Consider the following 20,105-nt stretch of genomic DNA (forward strand, 5'->3'; position numbering starts at 1 on the left):
AAAGCATGTTAATTTTTTTTTTTTTTTTTTTTTTTTGGGGTACGCGGGCCTCACTGTTGTGGCCTCTCCCGTTGTGGATCACAGGCTCCGGACGCGCAGGCTCAGTGGCCACGGCTCACGGGCCCAGACGCTCCGCGGCATGTGGGATCTTCCCGGACCGGGGCATGAACCTGTGTCCCCTGCATCGGCAGGCGGACTCTCAACCACTGCGCCACCAGGGAAGCCCAAAAGCATGTTAATTTTTAATCGCTTTCAAAAAACTTCTTTAGAAGCTCTCTTGAGCAAATATTTATAGCGAAGATACCAAAAAGATCCACCTAGGGAAGCTCCTCGATTGGTCTTCTGGATCCTTCCTACAGCAAAGTGAAGATCCAGCAGGACCTGAAGATATTTTAACCAAATGAACATATGAAAACACCAGAAGTAACCTCGCACTGCTTTTTTAAAACCAATACAATAACTAACGGTCAGATCTACTGCAGAAAGCCATGAATGGACAAGGCCAAACAAAACAAAATATAAAGACAGTATATCTGAGGCTTGAACAGCTGCTATATCACGTTAGAAAGAGAGTGAATGGGCCCAGTTAAATGCACAGATGAAATCTGGTAGATTTATGTAAGGACTTACTTTAAGAGAAATCACAATATCTTATAGAAATTTCCCAAACTTTACAAAGTTGCTTTTCCATTAAAATATAAAAGTTTCAGTTGAAGTAATCAAAACAGAATTTGTCCTGCTTTTCCAATGACTCATCTGCTTTCCTAATATTTAACACAGTACATGTAAATTATGATTTTCTCCTCTGTTAATATACACAAGATACGGTTCAGGACAAATACTATTGTGACAGAAATAGTATGGGTGAAAATATAGCTACCACAGTTGGGTGACTGGGTAAAGTGTCCATGAAAATACATTGAATGTAAGTGTTTAAAACATGCATGTATTTCTGCAGCTTCAATTACTCAGAAGTATTTGAAAAACTCATGCGTACTACTAACTACAGCAGCTGACATCTATAATTGGGGGTATAAACAAGACTAGAATGTCACTCATTTATTGTAGACCCTTCCCAAGAAGACGATCACAGAAACCAGTTATACTGGGTGTTGAGTTAGTTATATTGAGTTTTAGAACTAATCAAGCCATATTTTATAGAATAAGGTTTGCTTATTATGAGGTTTAGTTAATAAGAGATACTAGAATAATAGACAGACTCATGTATTTGATGTCACAAAATTTGAAATGAAAACAGACTCATCAGATGCTATGCACCATGAGAAGAATTTCAGGATGAAATAAGACATCTGTTTTACGGTTTAAGTTTTTATGGATAAACTTTGCTCCAAGATCTGAATTTGGGTTTTAAAATGTTTTTCTCGAATAGCTATAACTTTCTAAAGTGACTTGACAAAGTTTGCCTTGCAATATTAGATACTTTCTCATGCCTTCTCTTGTATCATATTTATTTTAAAAAGTAGAGTAATAATAAAAAAAGCAACCCACCCACCCCCCCTTTTTTTTTTATAACTAACATTTTAAGTAACTTTTTTACTGTTTTGCTAAACCTATTATTCTCCTTGAATTTGCCAAAAACTACGTGGAAATTTTATTCTGGGTGCTTTTTCAGTTCATTTTGTACCTAAGCAATGATACCAAATCAGTAATCTGGCCCATGAGCTCAAGATTGTCTTTCAATAGCTCAGTTAATTTTTTAAAGACTAAACAGAATCTCCAAAAGTAACCAAGAAACCTACTTTGTTCTGTTCTACAGTAAGGTCACCATTGGTTGGTTTAGAGGACTAGGACAGTCTCTCACGTACTAGAATATATAGTACTTTCACTATATATTTACATAGGGAGGTTTAATTACACATATACGCAATATATATGATGTATAATACACATGCCATTTTATTATGCTGCCTACGTAAAATAACATATACTACAATATGGGGGTACGTGAACTCTGTCAGACCTAGATGATACTAAAAGCATTTCATTACGATCCTAAAACTTTCCAACATGTAAATAGGGACCTTTTCTGATTCTGCATTGCGCTTACCACGTGAAACCATTAACTATGAAATATACTGGGAATTTTCAAACTGTGTTAAGCAGATCCTGAGGGGAGGAAGGAGAGGCAGGGGAGCAAAGCCGCAAGGACTCAGAGCTCCATGCATCACCCACAGCACACCATGACCATATTTATGTGGGGACCTCAAGATATAAAACGGTTACATTTGGTGTCAAAAACTAGCGATATGCTGCCAACATGCGCTAATTACAGGAAAAGAAGGAGAGAACCAGTTTAGCTTTAAAATGAGGGTTTCGATGTTTCACGGACTTCCTGACACTTGTATCTTAATCCTTCCACCCTCTGTGGGCTCAATTATAAATCTATACACGTCCAAACATACTTTTGTGTGTTGTATGCAAAGAAGAAAATGACGAGGGATGTCTAAATAGATTTAAAAACAAATGAGGACCAAGAGAAACAAAAGGAAAAGTTATCACCTAAAAAGCCTGGGATGCTCACACTGTTTCTAAAATAGCCAGCCCTGATCATGGCTCTGCTGCTGGGGCCTCTGGGGTGACCGGGGGTGCAACCATCCTTCCAGCTGTCCGAGCAAAGGTGAGCCCTTGACCCAACAGCAGCCAGCATGTAGGCTCGCCTGCAATCTACAATCTATCTTGTGGCCTGATGTGGACAAACGAGACCAATCAAACTTTCGCTGAGCGATCTGGAGTGAGTCAATAATGAACAAGGCAATTAGCAGCAGGTGTAGAAGCTGCGAGGGCCCATAAAAAGGAGGCACGGGGCGGAATCGAGGCCACGCAGGGGCATCAGAGGCCAAAGCTCTCTGACAGCAGAAAGCCGTAAAGTAGAGGATGCAGCGTAAAAGAAAATGGGAAAGAAGGCAAGAATGTGAGGGAGAGCAAAGCAGGATCAAAGAGTTTCCAGAGGACAGAAATGCAGGGAGAGCAGGACAAAGTGACAGCCTCCTAGGAGTGTCTCAGTTACCGCTAACATTCTCTTTTCATTTACTTTCTTAAAAGCAAAACAAAACAAAACTCATTTTCTTAAGATACTCTGAGTCTCAGTCTCTGTCCCCCACACTGGGAACTTAATTAGAATGACTATTAATGATCCAAGCCCAGGTTAATGAGAAATTGACACAAACATTACATGCTTTTTAAAAACAGCTACATAGAGCATACCAGACTCTTCAAATGTGCTGAATCCCCAGAAATTGTGCCACGCATCTCACAGCCAATACACTAACTTACTTGGTTGTCGAGATTCAATTACACTTGCAGCCTGCGGCAACACAGCTGGCTGTCTGGGGTTTAACCACTTGAACCCAAATTTCAAAAACTTGGGTACATATTACCAGTTTGGCTGAAAAGTTTCTTTTATACTGAGTTCTTAACCAACCATGCCACCTTAGAATTTAATGTTACTTATGAAGGCCAGTATGAAAGAATAGACTAGAAGCATTTGTTTACACCCCAGCAAAGGCAGAATCATTTTAAAAAAGTTGTTATATGCACAGAATGCAAAGAGTATACAAGCAACCTTACTGTTCTTAAAGAATCATGGCAAGTGCACTAATAATCTCAAGTCTGATTTGATATTAAATACTCTGGAGGAGAGGTTACAAAAGACCAGCCAAAGACCATATCTAGCTTGTAAAAGTCTGTGGTACGGGGTCTGCAATGTTTTGGTTTTTTAAAATAATTAAACTAGCTAGTAGAACTTAAAAATCAAAAGAAAATACATATAAACCCCCAAATTTTTGACTTCTTTTGATAATCAGAAGATTTTCCTCTAGGGGGCCCATGTTAGTTTCACAAGTCCACAAAGGATTGTAGCCAGGCAGTAGGTTAGTGACTCCATTTGGCTGGGCCAAGGGCATTCCAGTTTCTCCTAATTATCTCCTGTTGCTTGCCAATCCTTGTGAATATTTTAGTTTGTAACCTCTGCTCCAGAGACGGGAGTCTTAAAAAAATCTCACCTGGGCATCAACATATGATGTAATAATTATTAATCTATAAACAGCACTACTACTTTACCTAAACAAGCTGGTAACTTAGGTACTATGAAATACTTCTGAATTTCTAGTCCCGATTCTGTTTTGGATTTAATGACAGTTAGATGCAGATCTCCACTGGCAACCCCCGGCCCTTTTACCATGCCACGCTCTCCTTACCTTTTCTGTCTGGCTTGAGGTTCCGATCCACGGGGGGTGGTTCACAGTCTGCAACAGGAACTGGCCTTCTAGGAGGGGTCTTCGGGCTGGACCTGAAGCCCATATGAGCGGGAGGAGGCACTTGCATTCCAAATGAAGAAAAATCAAATGTCCCCGGAGTCATTGGCACATAATTTGCTTCCTGAATTGGTTCCGTGAAACTGCTGGAATGTTGTCGTGGAGGAGAGTTGGGATTCATGGGGACATAATTTTCATCCAGTTCTTCGCTTGATACACTCCCCACTGTCAATACATTTTTGATTTTCTAAAACACACATACATTTCTTTTAATAAAGAAGAACTACTGTCAAACAGGAAAACACAGTTGTAACTTATGCCTATTCATGTGGATCTGAAGGGACTTTTATTTCAGGATCTCATTTAGTCTCAGGGTCCTAAGTGCGAAGGTTTTGACAATGAAATACACTTGATGACGCCAAGGTCAATTATACTTACAAAGTGGTTGTGGAAGCCTTCGAGTGAACTAGATCTATCAGTTGGAAATGTTCGTGGAATATCATAGCAGTCTTGAGAACTAGCATCTAAAACAGAGAACAAACTATCAATATTTCTCCCCATCTTTGCCAGTTCCCAGGGTAATCAGGAATGACCTTCTCTCTCTCTCTCTCTCTTTTCATATATGCATGCATACACACACACAGATCTTAAAAAGGATGCTCACAGAATAACATCTTGAATTGAAACATTAAACCACTAGAAAATGCAGACATTTATTCATATGCTAACCAGTACCAGTATTTTTTTTTTTTTTTGCGGTACACAGGCCTCTCACTGTTGTGGTCTCTCCCGCTGCGGAGCACAGGCTCCAGACGCGCAGGCTCAGCGGCCATGACTCACAGGCCCAGCCGCTCCGTGGCATGTGGGATCCCCCCGGACCGGGGCACGAACCCGTGTCCCCTACATCGGCAGGCGGACTCTCAACCACTGCACCACCAGGGAAGCCCCAGTACCAGTATTTGATTGTGACAGTGAGATGGGTTATTTAAAGATGGAGAAAAGAAATACTTCTGTTTTCTTATCTTTTGCACCCTTGGGTATAACTTATATCTCACTAACTTATAACCACCTCAAGATACATTACAGCCATTTCGAGAAAGAAGTTAGAAATTGGTGTTGAATGGCTAAATAAGTATTGACATAAGTACCATCCACAAGGCATCAAATCTTTAACTTCTTTGGAACAGCTGGATAACTCTACCACAAAATCCAGAAGTGTCAGATGTAGTTTTTAGGGTGGGTGCCTTTTAAACTTGGGCTTTTTATTTTCAGGACTTTAGGACCCTCAGAGGCTAACCCAGACTCAATTTTTCTCCTCTCAAAGTCTATAACTTTTGGCAGGCTCTAGGAAGATGGTACAGGAGTCAGTGAAGTGGCTAAGGCGTAAGGGGAGAGAAGATCCAGAGCTTTAAAAATAAATAAAATCAAACAAACAAAAAGCAGAATGACCTGATTGCAACTGAATATCACCTGGTAGACATAACGTAAAAACCGTTGATCTGGGAAGGAAGGAAACAGAGCCCAACAGATGTGACACAGAAGCGGCCATAATAGGACACAAATACGGGAAAGGGTATGACTGGGAAAGGCTCTGCGGCTGGTCCATTTCCTGTGCCTCTTCCCCATCGGGTCTGCTCACCCAGGATGCAGAGGAAGTGAGAAAGAGTGGTGCACACTCCCTGAGGCAGGCAAGTATTACTAAGGCCAGACTTCTTAGGGATGAAAATCTCCTCGTCTTTCTCCCTTCCACCACAACACGTACACAGGCACACGCTGCCTGCACAAACACACTTCCTGGGATCTACTGAGGCTCTGACAGCTTCGCTACCCGAGTGGGTAACTGCAGCGCTGAAGGAAAAAGGGACTGCCATTTAACGTCGCACTGAGCGTCCAAGAACAAATACTCAGAAAAAGAGATTTTCTATCGTTAACCTCTAAGCCAGGAAAAGCCAACTGGAGCTGACCTTTTCGCAATTTGTTCAAATCCACAGTGGAAATGGTATTACTACGGGACGGTGGCACCCCTGCTGTCGGGATACAGTAACTACTGTCAGTGTCAGAGGCTGTGCGTGTGATGCTACACGTGTCCACAGGAGATCGGTCATGAGCCGGATGCGGTTTCGGTGGCCGAGGTGGAGGAATATCTGGAATAGTGTCTAGCTTTGACGTCTGCCCCAAGGTTCCTTCTGGAAATGTTCGTGGAATCTGATAAGTATTACCAGGTGTTGGAGGAATGTCATAACTAATAGATACATGCCTCATTTGAGGCTCTACACTCGAGGTCCCGGATGGGGTATTAAAAACATAGAGCTCTCCGTCGGCTTCGGTACTTGAAGGAGACACCTTTGGTAAGACGTCATGGGAGTGACTTCTGGGCAGGTTATAAAGGCTGGAGTCTACGGAAATGGATGCAGCCCGAGACGGTGGAGAGTCATACATCAACTGCTGCTGGAAAAAGCCATTCACTCCATGTTTGCTCTGGGAGGAAGCAGGATTTTTATGAGAAGGGACGTTATCATTGCAGTCTGTCTCCGAAGGGGTGGATTTTGCAGAATCAGCATGCGTTCTAAATAAAAATTGTTAACGACAGAAAACACGGTGAAGACCGAAGACTACATTTTAATAAATATATTTCTAGCTTAGCAATCAAACTCCATGTTTTTTTCATTCAAGTTTTTGGTGTGTGTGACCCATCTGATTGAAAGCACGAATGTTCCTGAGTTTTTATGATTATACACCAGATAACAAAACCGCCACCACAAAACCAAAAGCATTCTCCCTAATCTTGTTCTGTACCTGTCCACACCCCCCAACTCCACCTAGTAAGTCCACACGTAAAACCACAATCCCTGAAGCATTGTAATTAGAAAGGTACAAAACTTGGAGGAAGGTAAATGATTAAGGCACAAGACACCAGGAAAAGCACTTCCTCTGAAAAGCATGCAAAAACCTCGTGCCAACAGTTTATCAAGCTGATCCATTGCTCTTTAGCCCACCTGTGGCAACTCTGTTGTTCTGATAAATGAAAAGTCTAATGATTACCTGGTATTGAATAAATTCAATGTGATCTACAAGGAGGTGGCAACTTGATAGGTTTTGGGTATCTTCTTTTCTATTTATTTTCTTTAACAAATATTTAGCCAATACTATGAAAAGAATCAAAATACAAAGCAAGGAGTTAGCCAACTCCAAACAATAATTCACCTTGAGAAATCTCATTAGAGTGTATTTTATGCTTTGGGCACATTTTTGATCTCTGTATTTTGTGGTATCACGAAATTTGGGAATAAGTCAAAATGAAGCTACCAATACCCGAACGCTGGTCCTCCCTTAATGCTAAACAAGATACCTTAACTACCTATGTGTGTTGTCCAAAGTCCTGTAGGAATTTAAACTCAATATTTAAAACAAATAACTTAAGATAGTTTTTTTTTTAAGGGCATATCTCTCTGATTTCTTGGTAACATCTGGCGCTGTGTATTGCATTTATTCACTGAAACTCTCCCCCGCGAGTATCAGAAGCCCTTTATTGCAATATCCTGACTTTCCTTCTTCCTCACTGATTATGCCCTTGTTTCATTGACTGCCTCTTTCTTCTTGTCTCTCCAACCTGGAAATGGCCAACAGAAATCAGTCCTCTAAGTCTTTACAGCACACACCATTAAAAAATCCTCCTTTCCCGTAACTTCCCCTTCTACTGAATGCTGACAACTGCTATCTTCTCACCAAATTCCGAGTCCTGTATTTACAAACGGTTCAAACGTATTGCTACTTGGTTATCCCAGTGTTCCCTTGCTCATGTGTACCAAACTAAACTCAACTACTTCTCAAATTGGTGGTCCTTTCTGACTTGCCATGAAAAATGTCTTTATCCCAGATTCTCTAAACTCAAAATCCAATCAACTTTGATTCATTCTCTTTGATCACTACCATCACTTGGGCACAAAGTCCTTCTTTCTAGCCAAGCGCCTATTCCCCCACTCTGTTCCCGCTGTCACCACCCCAAGTTCAGGTCCGTGTTTCTGCTGAGATCTACAGCATGGAATCCTCCCTCAGCAAACTTCTTTCCTCTAGTTTCTCCCTCTTCCAATCTATCGTACCATCCATAGGACCAGGACTGCTAGAAGATCAATATTTCCAAAACATGGTTTTCAGGTCACTCACCTCTTCAGAGAAAATCCCTTTAAGGGTTCCTACAGGCTGGAGGAACTACAAAAAAGCCCACAAACAACTCCCCTTGGCACTGAGGCTACTCCTCCTATGAGGCATCTCACCCTCCCTCTCAAAAACACTTGCACTGACCTTTCTAGGAATTTCTAACACATATTCTAAAATGTGTACTTGATTTAATTCAAACGTGAAGTTAAGAAGAAGCTAGAAGTACAATGAGTACTAAGTTCCCTGTCTTTGACTAGCTTAGAGTGTAGTGGAGAATACATAAAATTAGCAAGCGATTTCCAATTCTGTGATACTGGGCTGGCCAAAAGGTTCGTTCCGTTTTTTCCGTAAGATGGTTCTAGTAGCACTTAGTTGTCTTTAACTTCGTTTGAAACAGTTTTGTTAGATTGTATGTGACAGCTGTCATATCAGCGTGCATTTAAAAAAAAAAAAGACTTATCAAAATTGGTGAACTTTTCTGTAGCCATTTTAATATTGAAAATGGAAGGAAAAAGCAACATTTTCAGCATATTATGCTTTATTATTTCAAGAAAGGTAAAAATGCCACTGAAACGCAGTTTCAGTTGTAGTATATGGAGAGGTAGTCAGTGTAGTATATGGAGAGGTGTAGTATATGGAGAGGTAGTCAGTGTAGTATATGGAGAGGTGTAGTATATGGAGAGGTAGTCAGTGTAGTATATGGAGAGGTGTAGTATATGGAGAGGTAGTCAGTGTAGTATATGGAGAGGTGTAGTATATGGAGAGGTAGTCAGTGTAGTATATGGAGAGGTGTAGTATATGGAGAGGTAGTCAGTGTAGTATATGGAGAGGTGTAGTATATGGAGAGGTAGTCAGTGTAGTATATGGAGAGGTGCTATGACTGATTAAATGTGTCAAAAGTGGTTTGCGAAGTTTCGTGCTAGAGGTTTCTCACTGGACGATGCTCCACAGTCAGGTAGACCAGTTGAAGTTGAGAGCGATCAAATCGAGACATTAACTGAGAACAATCAATGTTATACCACGTGGGAGATAGCCGACATACTCAAAATACCCAAATCAAGCGCTGAAAATCATTTGCACCAGCTTGGTTATGTTTTAATAGCTTTGACGTTTGGGTTCCACATAAATTAAGTGTAGAAAACCTTCTTGACCTATTTCCACATGCGATTCTCTACTTAAACGTAATGAATACGTTCCGTTTTTTAAAACCAATTGTGACGGGTGATGAAAAGTGGATACTGTACAATAATGTGAAATGGTAGAGAGCGTGGGGCAAGCGAAATGAACCACCACCAAGCACACCAAAGGCCAGCATTCATGCAAAGAAGGTGATGTTGTGTATATGGTGGGATTGGAAGGAAGTCCTCTGTTATGAGCTCCTTCCGGAAACCCACACGATTAATTCCAACAAGTATTGCTCCCAATTAGATCAACTGAAAGCAGCACTTGATGAAAAGCGTCCAGAATTAGTCAACAGAAAACGCATAATCTTCCATCAGGATAACGCAAGACCGCATGTTTCTTTGATGACCAGGCAAAAATTGTTACAGCTTGGCTGGGAAGTTCTGACTCATCCGCCGTGTTCACCAGACATTGCACCTTCGGATTTCCATTTATTTCAGTGTTTACAAAATTCTCTTAAAGGAAAAAATTTCAATTCCCTGGAAGACTGTAAAAGGCACCTGGAATAGTTCTTTGCTCAAAAAGATTAAAAGTTTTGGGAAGATGGAATTATGAAGTTGCCTGAAAAACGGCAGAAGACAGTGGAACAAAAGGGTGAATATGTTGTTCAATAAAGCTCTTGGTGAAAATGAAAGATGTGTCTTTTATTTTTACTTAAAAAACTAAAGGTACTTTTTGGCCAACCCAATAAAACAGAGACATAGAGGTACAACCAGGAGTCTCTGAAAACCCAGAGAGGCATTTAATCCAGCCTGGGAGTTTAGTGGAATGCCTCCTTAGAGGAGCAGATGTCTGAGCTGAGTGTTGCAGGAAGAACGGGAGTTTGCAAGGCAATGCTCACATCTTACCTTCATCTATAAGCACTTCATGCTTGCATGTTTTGATTCCTTCACAAGCTTTACCGTTAAACTCTGAAGGTGACTGAATCTAAAGGGGCTTTATCTTATGTACTTAGTTTGTACCTTCATAGCACCTAGTGAAACAGTGGGCCCTCAGCGAGTACTTCACAAATATTTGCTATTTAACTGTCACTTTTGCAAAATACAGATACAAAATATATCTGAGTAATGATTTTGAGCATAATTTCTACTACAGTAGGAAAGTTATGATACCAATGAGATCAACGAAAGACACTATATAAAAAGAAAGTGTACTGAAAACTGTCACTTAGCTGTTGGCTTTTGAAAAGCTGAGATGGAAAAATAATTGTGGAGCTCCCTAAAATAAAATCTTAGTTATTAGTAGCATATGCAACAACGTTGCGAGTGTATAATTTTAAATTCTCACAGCAAACAAGCAAAAATCAAGTTAGAATTTGATATTAACCAGTGTTGATTTATAATTTTTCCTCCTTTTTTTTTTTTTTTTTAACTTTTACAGGTAAAATCCCATTACAACAAATACATAGAAACTCATCTTTGGAAGATTTGTGGGCTATTTCCACTATTTCAGGGAACGGTTCACAGAAACTAATTTGTGGATCTTAACAAATTCTATATAAACATTTTTGAACAAGGGTTTTGTATGATCCTTTAGCCCAGTAACAGTCACTTTTGACATGAAAAAAATCCTTGAATCTAATATCCCTGTTTAAAAAAAAATCTTTTATATTTCAATGCAATTCCCCTCCCTCCTTAATATTGCAAATTAAGAAAATAAATATACCCAATATCACTAGTTGTCACATAGCTATTAACGGTATGACAGGCCTTGTGATCACCAAGTTCTGGCTCAGTTCTCACCGTTACCTCCAGTCTTCCAATGATTCAACATCAAATGAGAAGAATGATTAAATGATAATATCTCATAGCTTGGAAGAAAAGAGGGGTATGGGAGCAGAGATCAAGATGACAGGGAAACCAAGGATTCGGGGAAGTTTTACGATATCTTCTTTGGTCAAGTACTGAAATCCATATACTTCGTTCTACTTAAATATCTGAGGTCAAGGCCTGTGGTGAGCGCTGCTTCATTGCTACGCGCGAAGATTTGAAAGTTTCAAAGTTTTTAGCAGTATATTTGATCTCATCAAATTTCACTAACATCTGGTGTGTGTATTCCATAGGATTTGCTATAGTGGGATTTTACCCGTATGATTCTCACACAGATCCAAAGCAACCACAACACACTCACTGCAATGGAATCGTTTTGCTTTCAAAATCTTCTAGCAGTAGGTATTCCTCTCCTTCTTCAGAAACAAAAGATGACCCTTGGCTGGTTTACAATCACATAAGAAATGGAGCAAGATCACCATTTATATATAAATCAGTGAAATCTGTTAAGCAAGTAACACTGTGAACCTGTAACAAGGACTAAGACACAGGAGACAGATTTCCAAAGGAGCCATGAAGGCGCAAGTGTTCTTTGCCAAAAATGATAGACAATGTGCTTCTCCAATAAAATCTCCTGAATATCGGAAATCATTCGTGGAGGAACATCAACCTGAATTATAAGCCTAAAAGATGAGCTTCTACAGATGGTTACTTTTAAGCCTTCAAATCAGGCTTTAAAAAGTTTAAAGGTAAGATGCCTAAGGGTATGCACGTACACGCACAGAGACACAGGTGATTTACCTGGTGGGTTCAGGCTTCTTGCTCTGACAGTTGATTAGCAAGAGGTAGTCTTGAGGATCCTCCTGGATGCCAAGGGTTTCCAGGTGTGGTGGAAGGCTAATTAGCTGATATGGAGGAGGTGGAGCGGCAGAGGAGGCATCCACCTGGGTGGATGGTGGTGCTGTATTTATCGCCAGTGGTAAATCAGCCGGTGCTTGTAAGGAGCTGCCAGGTGGCTTCACAGGATCTGCAACACCCAAGTGTGACCGTCACTGTCCATCCCATTTTTTTTAACATCTTCATTGGAGTATAATTGCTTTACAATGGTGTGTTAGTTTCTGCTGTATAACAAAGTCAATCAGCTAGACGTATACATGTATCCCCATATCTCCTCCATCTTGCGTCTCCCCCCCACCCTCCCTATCCCACAGATAGCTAGTGGGAAGCAGCCGCATAGCACAGGGAGATCAGCTCGGTGCTCTGTGACCAGCTACTCGAAAGTTTGGAGATAAATCGTTTAAACACACGGAAACAGGATAAACCAGGACAGTGTCAGTTAAAATACGTGCTACCTAAATGGCAACGCTGACACAGAAAATTACTGGTTCTCGTTAATAATGAGATCTGAAGGGTAGGGTTCTTTCTTCCAGAGGCTCTAAAAAAGCCATGGGTGGAAATTCCCTGGCGGTCCACTGGTTAGGACTTGGCGCTTTCACTGCCAGGGCCCAGGTCCAGTCCCTGGTGGGTGAACTAAGATCCCACAAGCCTCAGGGTATGCAAAAAAAAAAAAAAAAAAAAAGGCGTGGTTAATGTTGCCTTGAACACTCTTTGGTTTTGAGGTTATTGGGAATGGAGATGTTAGCCCAAGCAGCAGCAGACTTTTTTTTCATGATAATAAAGCACTTTCTAAGCCAAGCCAACCTTCCAAGGAGACCCATTTTATTATGTGGTATCTACAGGTCCATGGTGCTGTGTGCACCAGGGCCAGCTCTTTACCCCATGTTTATCTTGCTGTTCATCCTTTTCTTTCTACTTCTTAGCCACCGACTAGGGAGAAATATGTCTAACTCCAGGATTCACATTTAAGGAAAGAGCTTTTCTTTAAGGCATCACCTCTTCCCTCCGTTCATAGCCTCATTTGCCATTATCGGATTTCTGTAGTATTTTAATGCAAAAGGGGTCAGCAGGTAAAGAAGTAATTTATTAAGCACTTAACTACATTCTGAGAAGACATATGAACATAGCTAAATTGTGTAGAATGAAGTAATTTGAAAACAAGTTGAAAGCCTAGAAATAAAATCTCACACAACCAAGGTAATTTTTGAGGGCCCAAAAGAAAAATTCTGTTAGTCTGGTTAGGAATACGGGGCTATAGATCCAGAAAAAAAGGTAAATGCTCATATTTGAATAAACAAATCTGTTTATTGTCTGTTTATATTAGAACAGAAAAGGCTGGGTTGAAACTGAGATTTTTCACAACAAAACAGTACCTAACGATGCTAAAAAGTGGTAAGAAGACTTAATATGTTCCACAGACTAGAATAACGGGCAGGTCATTTGGTCTGTCAATTCCCCAGGGAAGAGCGAAAGGTCTGCTCTCTCTTCTCTAGATTCTACAGAGCAAGTCCATGAGCTTTTGATGAGATCTTTATGTATTCAACATTAACGTCCACATATGCACTACAGCCAAGTTTATGTAGCTTATTTCAAAACTCTTCTTCCTAGGCAGAGAAGCTCATATCCCAATGGTAAAGCTTGAATGATAACACGTGAGTATGGCTATCTTTAATTAGTTTATCTTTAATTGTGGGTCCCCAAAGCAAACCGAAAGGATCAGAACTCCTGGGGCAGATGCTCAAAAACACTCCATTCACCCAACAGAAACTCACTTGTTAGCACTTTCTCTATACCAGGTTGGAAGAGGTGAAAGCAATCCCCAATCTGCAAGACCCCTTCACCTGCACGTGCAGTTTGGAATTTGCTCTTCCAGAAATCTCTGTGAGCCCTGCTAGATGCTAACCGAGTATGAAAATTTCTTTCTGTTGGAGACTTCGGCCTGGGTTAAGGAGAACTTGAGCTAATTTCTAATGTTCTATCTTTGCTATGCTGCACGCAATGTCAAGTCTTCACACAAGCTCATCTAACAAAAGCTAACACTTTATGACAGAAATGAATTCATTCTTTCTTATTTATGAAAGGCCAGAACAGACGATGGTGAGAAAAGGATAAATTAATTTTTTGACATTTGTACAAGATAATGGCGTAATTTCGCAGGAACTCATAAGTACCTCATCATGTCTAATTGATGCTGGTTATAAATAGTGTTTATAACATACCCTATGAAATGTTTTACTGTTTTGATTTTGAAACAAATATAAACAGATATTTTTAAGGGGATTTGAAATGCCCTAGATTAATCAGTGACTCAGAGTAAATCCTTGTGGAGTGTTAAACTTCAGAGAACTATGAAAAATATTTACCCTTTAAAGACCTTAAGGAAAATATATACAACATTGAGGAGAAAAAAAAGCAGAGGAATCAGAAAGTAGTTGCTGTATTCTATGTAGCCTACAGGGTGTATTCACAAGTATATTTTATATATTTCTTTTTTCTATCACAGAGATATGGTAAAATTGTATACTAGTTAAATGTTTAGTTCTGACCAAACAAAATCAAACTAAACACTGGAAAAACTTTACCGCATAAAATAGTATGAATTCTAGTTTTCCACTGTAACTCCTAAAATAACTTTTCCAGGCAGTTGTTTTGTTTTGTTTTTTTCAAGTCGTTGTTTTTATAGATACACTTTTAATATTTTTTCTAAACTGGATGGCTATATACTAAACGAACTGAGTGATTCATCTTAAGTGGGAAAAAAGTCACCCAGCCAAGCAATCACTTTTGTTTGGCCTTGTTTTATTAACACAATGGGACTACCTCATTTTTAACCTTCCATTTCTGCCACCTGTGAATGATGAAAGTGTTTTACTCTTGTATAGCTGCAAGAGCCTCTCCATTTTCTGACAAAAGGACTGGGATTCAAAGGTTCCTTTTTAAGCAAAAAAAATCTTGTTCACAATATGTGAAGACTTATGTATACTTCTCGGAGGCAAGAACTAGAGAGAAACCTCCATTATGTTCACTAGCAAGCTCATGGAAGAAAAGACCTTCAAATAGCCGTGAACAGCAAGCCCAACTGTTCCAAACAACATGGCACACAAAGGACTTTAAAAGGTAAGGGGACACTGCTTTCCCACCTTGGGCTCAGATAATGCACCATCTTCAAAGTTTGAGTGTTTGGGATGATTTTACTCATGGTAATTTGACTATATCCTCAACTCTGTGTATTTTAATGCCAGCATGGCATGGTATCTAAATATTCTTTAACATAAAACTTCTAGCCAAAGTTAACCAACTGGTCTGAAAGAAGAAACTTCTCTTCAACCTTAGAAAGACATGGGATTAGCCCCCATTCTACCCTACAAGTAGTTGAGCAGACCATGTTTATTGCTTTCCGCCTCACTTGGGTTTCTGACTGACTGTTCTTTCTAAGTAATGGTGGTATCAAGTTTCTGAGAACCAAACATCAGCATAGGGTGTGCTTCTGTGTGTAAAATTATTTCCTCTCTTAATTCAGAAGGCATGAAGAGGATAACTGGCATCCACTAAAGGCCTTATATGATGCTGTAGCAAACTCTTAATTTAATTTTACTTAGAAAGCTAATAAGTACTGCAAAGGAAAGCCTTAACGGGTTTTCAGTGAAGAGGAATAGATTGTTCTGTGAGGGGAGCCACAAATAATAGATTGGTTCACACGATCCCTACCTTAATGCACAGTTTTATCCCATTTGGAAGCATAACGCTCTGGAGTTAGTGTCCCTCATACAAGCTGGAGTGCCCAGCCAATGCCTTGAAATATTCAAAATAATATTTTTTAAATCAAATGGTACACGTGCTTAAGTCCAGGGAAGCAATCTTACTCTTTATTATGGGTAAGGTAGACTATTTCAAAGTTGATGCGCTAAGATCCTCTGATTTTGTAACTACTGACATACCCTGCCTGAGCTCCATGTGGTAATAAAACTGTGGTATTGCTCACTTCCTGTCAGGAGACCAGATGAGATCCTTTCCTCCCAAGATGGGCTACATTTGTTGACAGAACATTTGCTTGTGGCTATTGCAAAAGTTTTCCCTTTATGTTCACAATTAAAGGTAAATAGGTTGCTCTATATCTACTGACTCCTGATTTACCAGGTCTGTTGTAGATTTTTTTTTTTTTCTGTAAAGAGAAGCATTTCAAATAGATTTATGTGATTTATATACAATTAACTTAGAAAATAAAGAGTCCACAAAGAGTAGGCATTACTATTAATGCTAAAATGGTCATCTTCGACTTCCCCAGTAGTCCAGTGGCCCCTTCGGGACTTCCCTGCTGGCGCAGTGGTTAAGAATCCACCTGCCAATGCAGGGGACACGGGTTCAATCCCTGGCCTGGGAAGATCTCACAGGCTGTGGAGCAACTAAGCCCGTGTGCCACAACTACTGAGGCTGTGCTCTAGAGCCCACGAGCCACAACTACTGAGCCTGCGTGCTGCAACTACTAAAGCCTGCGCGCCTAATGCCCGTGTTCTGCACACCACAAGGAAGAGTAGCCGCCACTCGTCACAGCTAGAGAAAGCCAGCGCGTAGCAACAAAGACCCAACACAGCCAAAAAAAAAAAAAAAAAAAAAAAAAGAAGTTAAAAAAGAAAAAAAAAGACTTGGCCTTCCAACGCAGGGGGTGCCAGTTTGATTCCTGGTCAGGGAACTGATAAGATCCCACACGCTGTGCAGTGTGGCCAAAAAATAAAAAACAAAGTAAAAAGAGCAATTAAAAAAAAATGGCCGTCTTCTCACTTCTGAACATACCCTTCTTTACGGAAGAACATTTTATAAGGGCAAATCTATCAAATGGATACAAACAAGAAAGGGCGGTAGTCACAATTTTCACTGAAGCAACCTGAAATGTCTTCAAATTATTTAATCAAAAATCGAAGACCTTTCATCAGAGTCCAATCTTATCTGTCATGACCATCTATCTCCTTAATAGAATGTGAAAACATTCTTGGAGACTTTTAAAACAAACCCTTAGTGCTGACAAATGATTTACTTTTTATCCAGAGGTGTCATGGCATCTTGGCAGAATTACTCGTTGAGTATTTGAGAAATCTAGGTGCCTGGGCGGCCTCACTCAGGAGACTCAATGAATCAAGATCTCAGGGGCAGTAGCTTGAAAATGTGTGATAAAACAAAAGAAGACAGAACAGACTCTGGTTGGACTGGTCCTCAGGAAAATGCGAAGTAAGACCACAATGAGATACACACTCACTAGAATGGCTAAAATTAATGACCCACAACACCAAATGCTAGTAATGTAGAGTAACTAGAAATTTTATATGCTGCTGGTAGGAAAGCAATTGGCACAATAACTTTGGAAAACTAAAGCTACTAACAAATCTACCAAAACTAAAAATATATATCCTATGATGAGTTGCAGCAATTCTACTCACGGGCGTGTACACCAAAGAGCAAAGTGTTCGTGTCCATCAAAGGGCAGAGGTAGAAATGCTCACAGCAGCTTTATTTGTATTAACTAAAAACTGGAAACAAGCCAAATGTCTATCAACATTTGAATAGATCAATAACTTATGATATATTCACACAGTGGAATGCTACATAGGATGCTGAACTCCTGCGACATGCAACGTAAATGGATCTCACAGACTTACTATTGGAAAGAAGAAGCCAGACTCAATGGTTTTATTTGTGTAAAGTTCAAGTATAGGGAAAACTAATCTATGGTGATAGAAGCAAAATAATGGTTACATCTGAACTTTTTTCTGGGTTTTTACTGGGAAGAAACGTGAGAAAACCTTCTAGGGGACTGGAACTGTTCCATTTCCGGATTTGAGTGGGGGTTTCACAGATTTTTATTTCTATGTATAGCTACAGAATGGATATGTAAAACTATATTGAACTGTAAACTTAAGATCTGTGCCTTGCACAGTAATAAGTTATACCTGTATGAAAGAGTAAATAAAAAGAAATTTAAGTTCCCTAATTAAGAAGCACTGCTTTGCAGGAATGGCAGCGTGTGTATATTCTCACATTAGCTACCTACTTTTCTAAAAGGAAGAATATCAGAGAATCACACTATTTTTTTTCTTTAAGCCAGTATTATCTGGGCATTTTGAGAAAAGCAACTCAACTGATTAAGAGGCAACTTTCTAAACTTGCCCCTGAAATGAGACCAGGAGCTTCCGCACCAAGTCAGTTGCATTCAGCCCTAAGGCTGAGTTTCCTGGCACTCGTTTAGCAGATTGTACAGCTTCCACCTCAGGGTAGAAACAAAAATAAATCTGCACATTTCCAAGAAAAACAAAAGAAATTAGTTTCTTGGTCTCAAGTTTACTAAATAAAAGCATTCATAGGAACCACACACAGGGCAATGAGCTAGAACTGAAAAACAGATTCAGCCTGCCAGCATTTGGAGTATTCAATAATAGCAGTGGTCACCTGGGGCAGCGGAAATAACATGGTAATGATATTTTGAGAGGTTCCTGGAATCAAAACACAGGTCAGAATTTTCCCCTTTCCTTTTGTTTTCAGGAGAAAATTAGTTGTTCTCCTAGGGATTGGGGATAGTTATGTTCTCAGGCTGTAACACCGAGCATAGTCTATTTCTTCCCACATCTACCCTGAAACGAGTTTTAGTGAAAAATCATTTTGTGTTATTAATTTTACGCCAAGAGTGGGAGCGTATTCGGCTGTCTGAAAAGGGAAGAACACAGGGCTCAGGGGACAGATCTAGGTAAAGACAAAAGCCCCTATTGTACAGTGAGTAGAGGAGGATATAAAGCAGGTAGTAAAGTTAATGGAAGAACAAAAGACATTTCGATATTCCCCTTGTCATATTAAACTGTATGAATGTGATCACAAAGGATAACAGCAGTTCTCTGCAGTTTAGAATTTGATACAAAACTTTAAATATGTGGAATTTTGAAGAAGGCATCTAGCAAAGTCAGCTACTACAAATGAATAGGGAAATACAATGGCTGGCTTTTAAGGGCTTTTTGCAGTTTTGCTACTATGCCTCAAAAACCAAAATTATAGAGCAAAATAAAACTATTTGTGTGGCTCCTTGATACTACACAATGAAGGACTGCTCATCTTTCACCGATTTATTCCAAGAAACTCAAGTCTCCAACACAGTCTAGTAAGACATTTCTGACTGTGGTTATTTGGGAGATGGCCAGGATGAACTTGTAAAAACATCTAAATTATAGAATTGAAAAAATACATACAATTGAATTTAGATATAGATCAGGAACTAAATTTAAAAGTATTGGCAAACTGAAGTCCTTAGGGACTTATTTTAATGAACAGATAAAAATGATCTGTGGGGCTTCCCTGGTGGTTGAGAGTCCGCCTGCCAATGCAGGGGACACGGTCCAGGAGGATCCCACATGCCACGGAGCGGCTGGGCCCGTGAGCCATGGCCGCTGAGCCTGCGCGTCTGGAGCCTGTGCTCCGCAACGGGAGAGGCCACAACAGTGAGAGGCCCGCATACCGCAAAAAAAAAAAAAAAAAGATCTGTGATTAGCATAGCTCCTCTTGGTAACCAACTCAGCTTATATACATCAAATTTGATTAATCATATTATTAATTTTCTTACAACTTCCCCTTTTATGGATATTGCGAAGGTTACAGGTTCACAAATTGAGAGCTTCACTCAGGGCAGATATACTTCTGTTTTATAAGAATTTGGGAGTTTTGCCACTGAAAGGTGGCTTTCAAGTTTTGAAACTTTCCCCCTCCTATACTAGTAAGTTTATGAAGTGAAAACAGGCATTGTAACTGATTCTGACTACTAATGCCAATGAAGATGTTCCATTAAGGACAA

General features: G+C 39.9%; 1 protein-coding gene across 4 annotated transcripts in view; it reads right to left on the minus strand.

Annotated features, from left to right (window-relative positions):
- Window positions 1-20,105, minus strand: part of GAB1 (GRB2 associated binding protein 1) — a 126,379-nt gene that overhangs the window by 17,634 nt on the left and 88,640 nt on the right. For 2 of the 4 annotated variants that reach the window (XR_003002003.1, XM_024736163.1), the window contains exons 3-7: window positions 12,185-12,410; window positions 11,745-11,825; window positions 6,239-6,840; window positions 4,713-4,798; window positions 4,218-4,521 (exon numbers count right to left, since the gene is read on the minus strand). Coding sequence is in view for 3 of the 4 variants with exons in the window: in XM_024736163.1 (XP_024591931.1) it covers window positions 4,218-4,521; window positions 4,713-4,798; window positions 6,239-6,840; window positions 11,745-11,825; window positions 12,185-12,410 (1,299 nt within the window). In the remaining variant the exon portion in view is untranslated. The remainder of the gene's footprint in view (window positions 1-4,217; window positions 4,522-4,712; window positions 4,799-6,238; window positions 6,841-11,744; window positions 11,826-12,184; window positions 12,411-20,105) is intronic. The other 2 variants (XM_024736165.1, XM_024736164.1) reach the window with 1 other exon arrangement.

This window comes from Neophocaena asiaeorientalis, unplaced genomic scaffold (assembly GCF_003031525.2).
Source record: "Neophocaena asiaeorientalis asiaeorientalis breed wild unplaced genomic scaffold, Neophocaena_asiaeorientalis_V1.1 scaffold7, whole genome shotgun sequence".
In the NCBI taxonomy this organism is placed as follows: domain Eukaryota; kingdom Metazoa; phylum Chordata; class Mammalia; order Artiodactyla; family Phocoenidae; genus Neophocaena; species Neophocaena asiaeorientalis.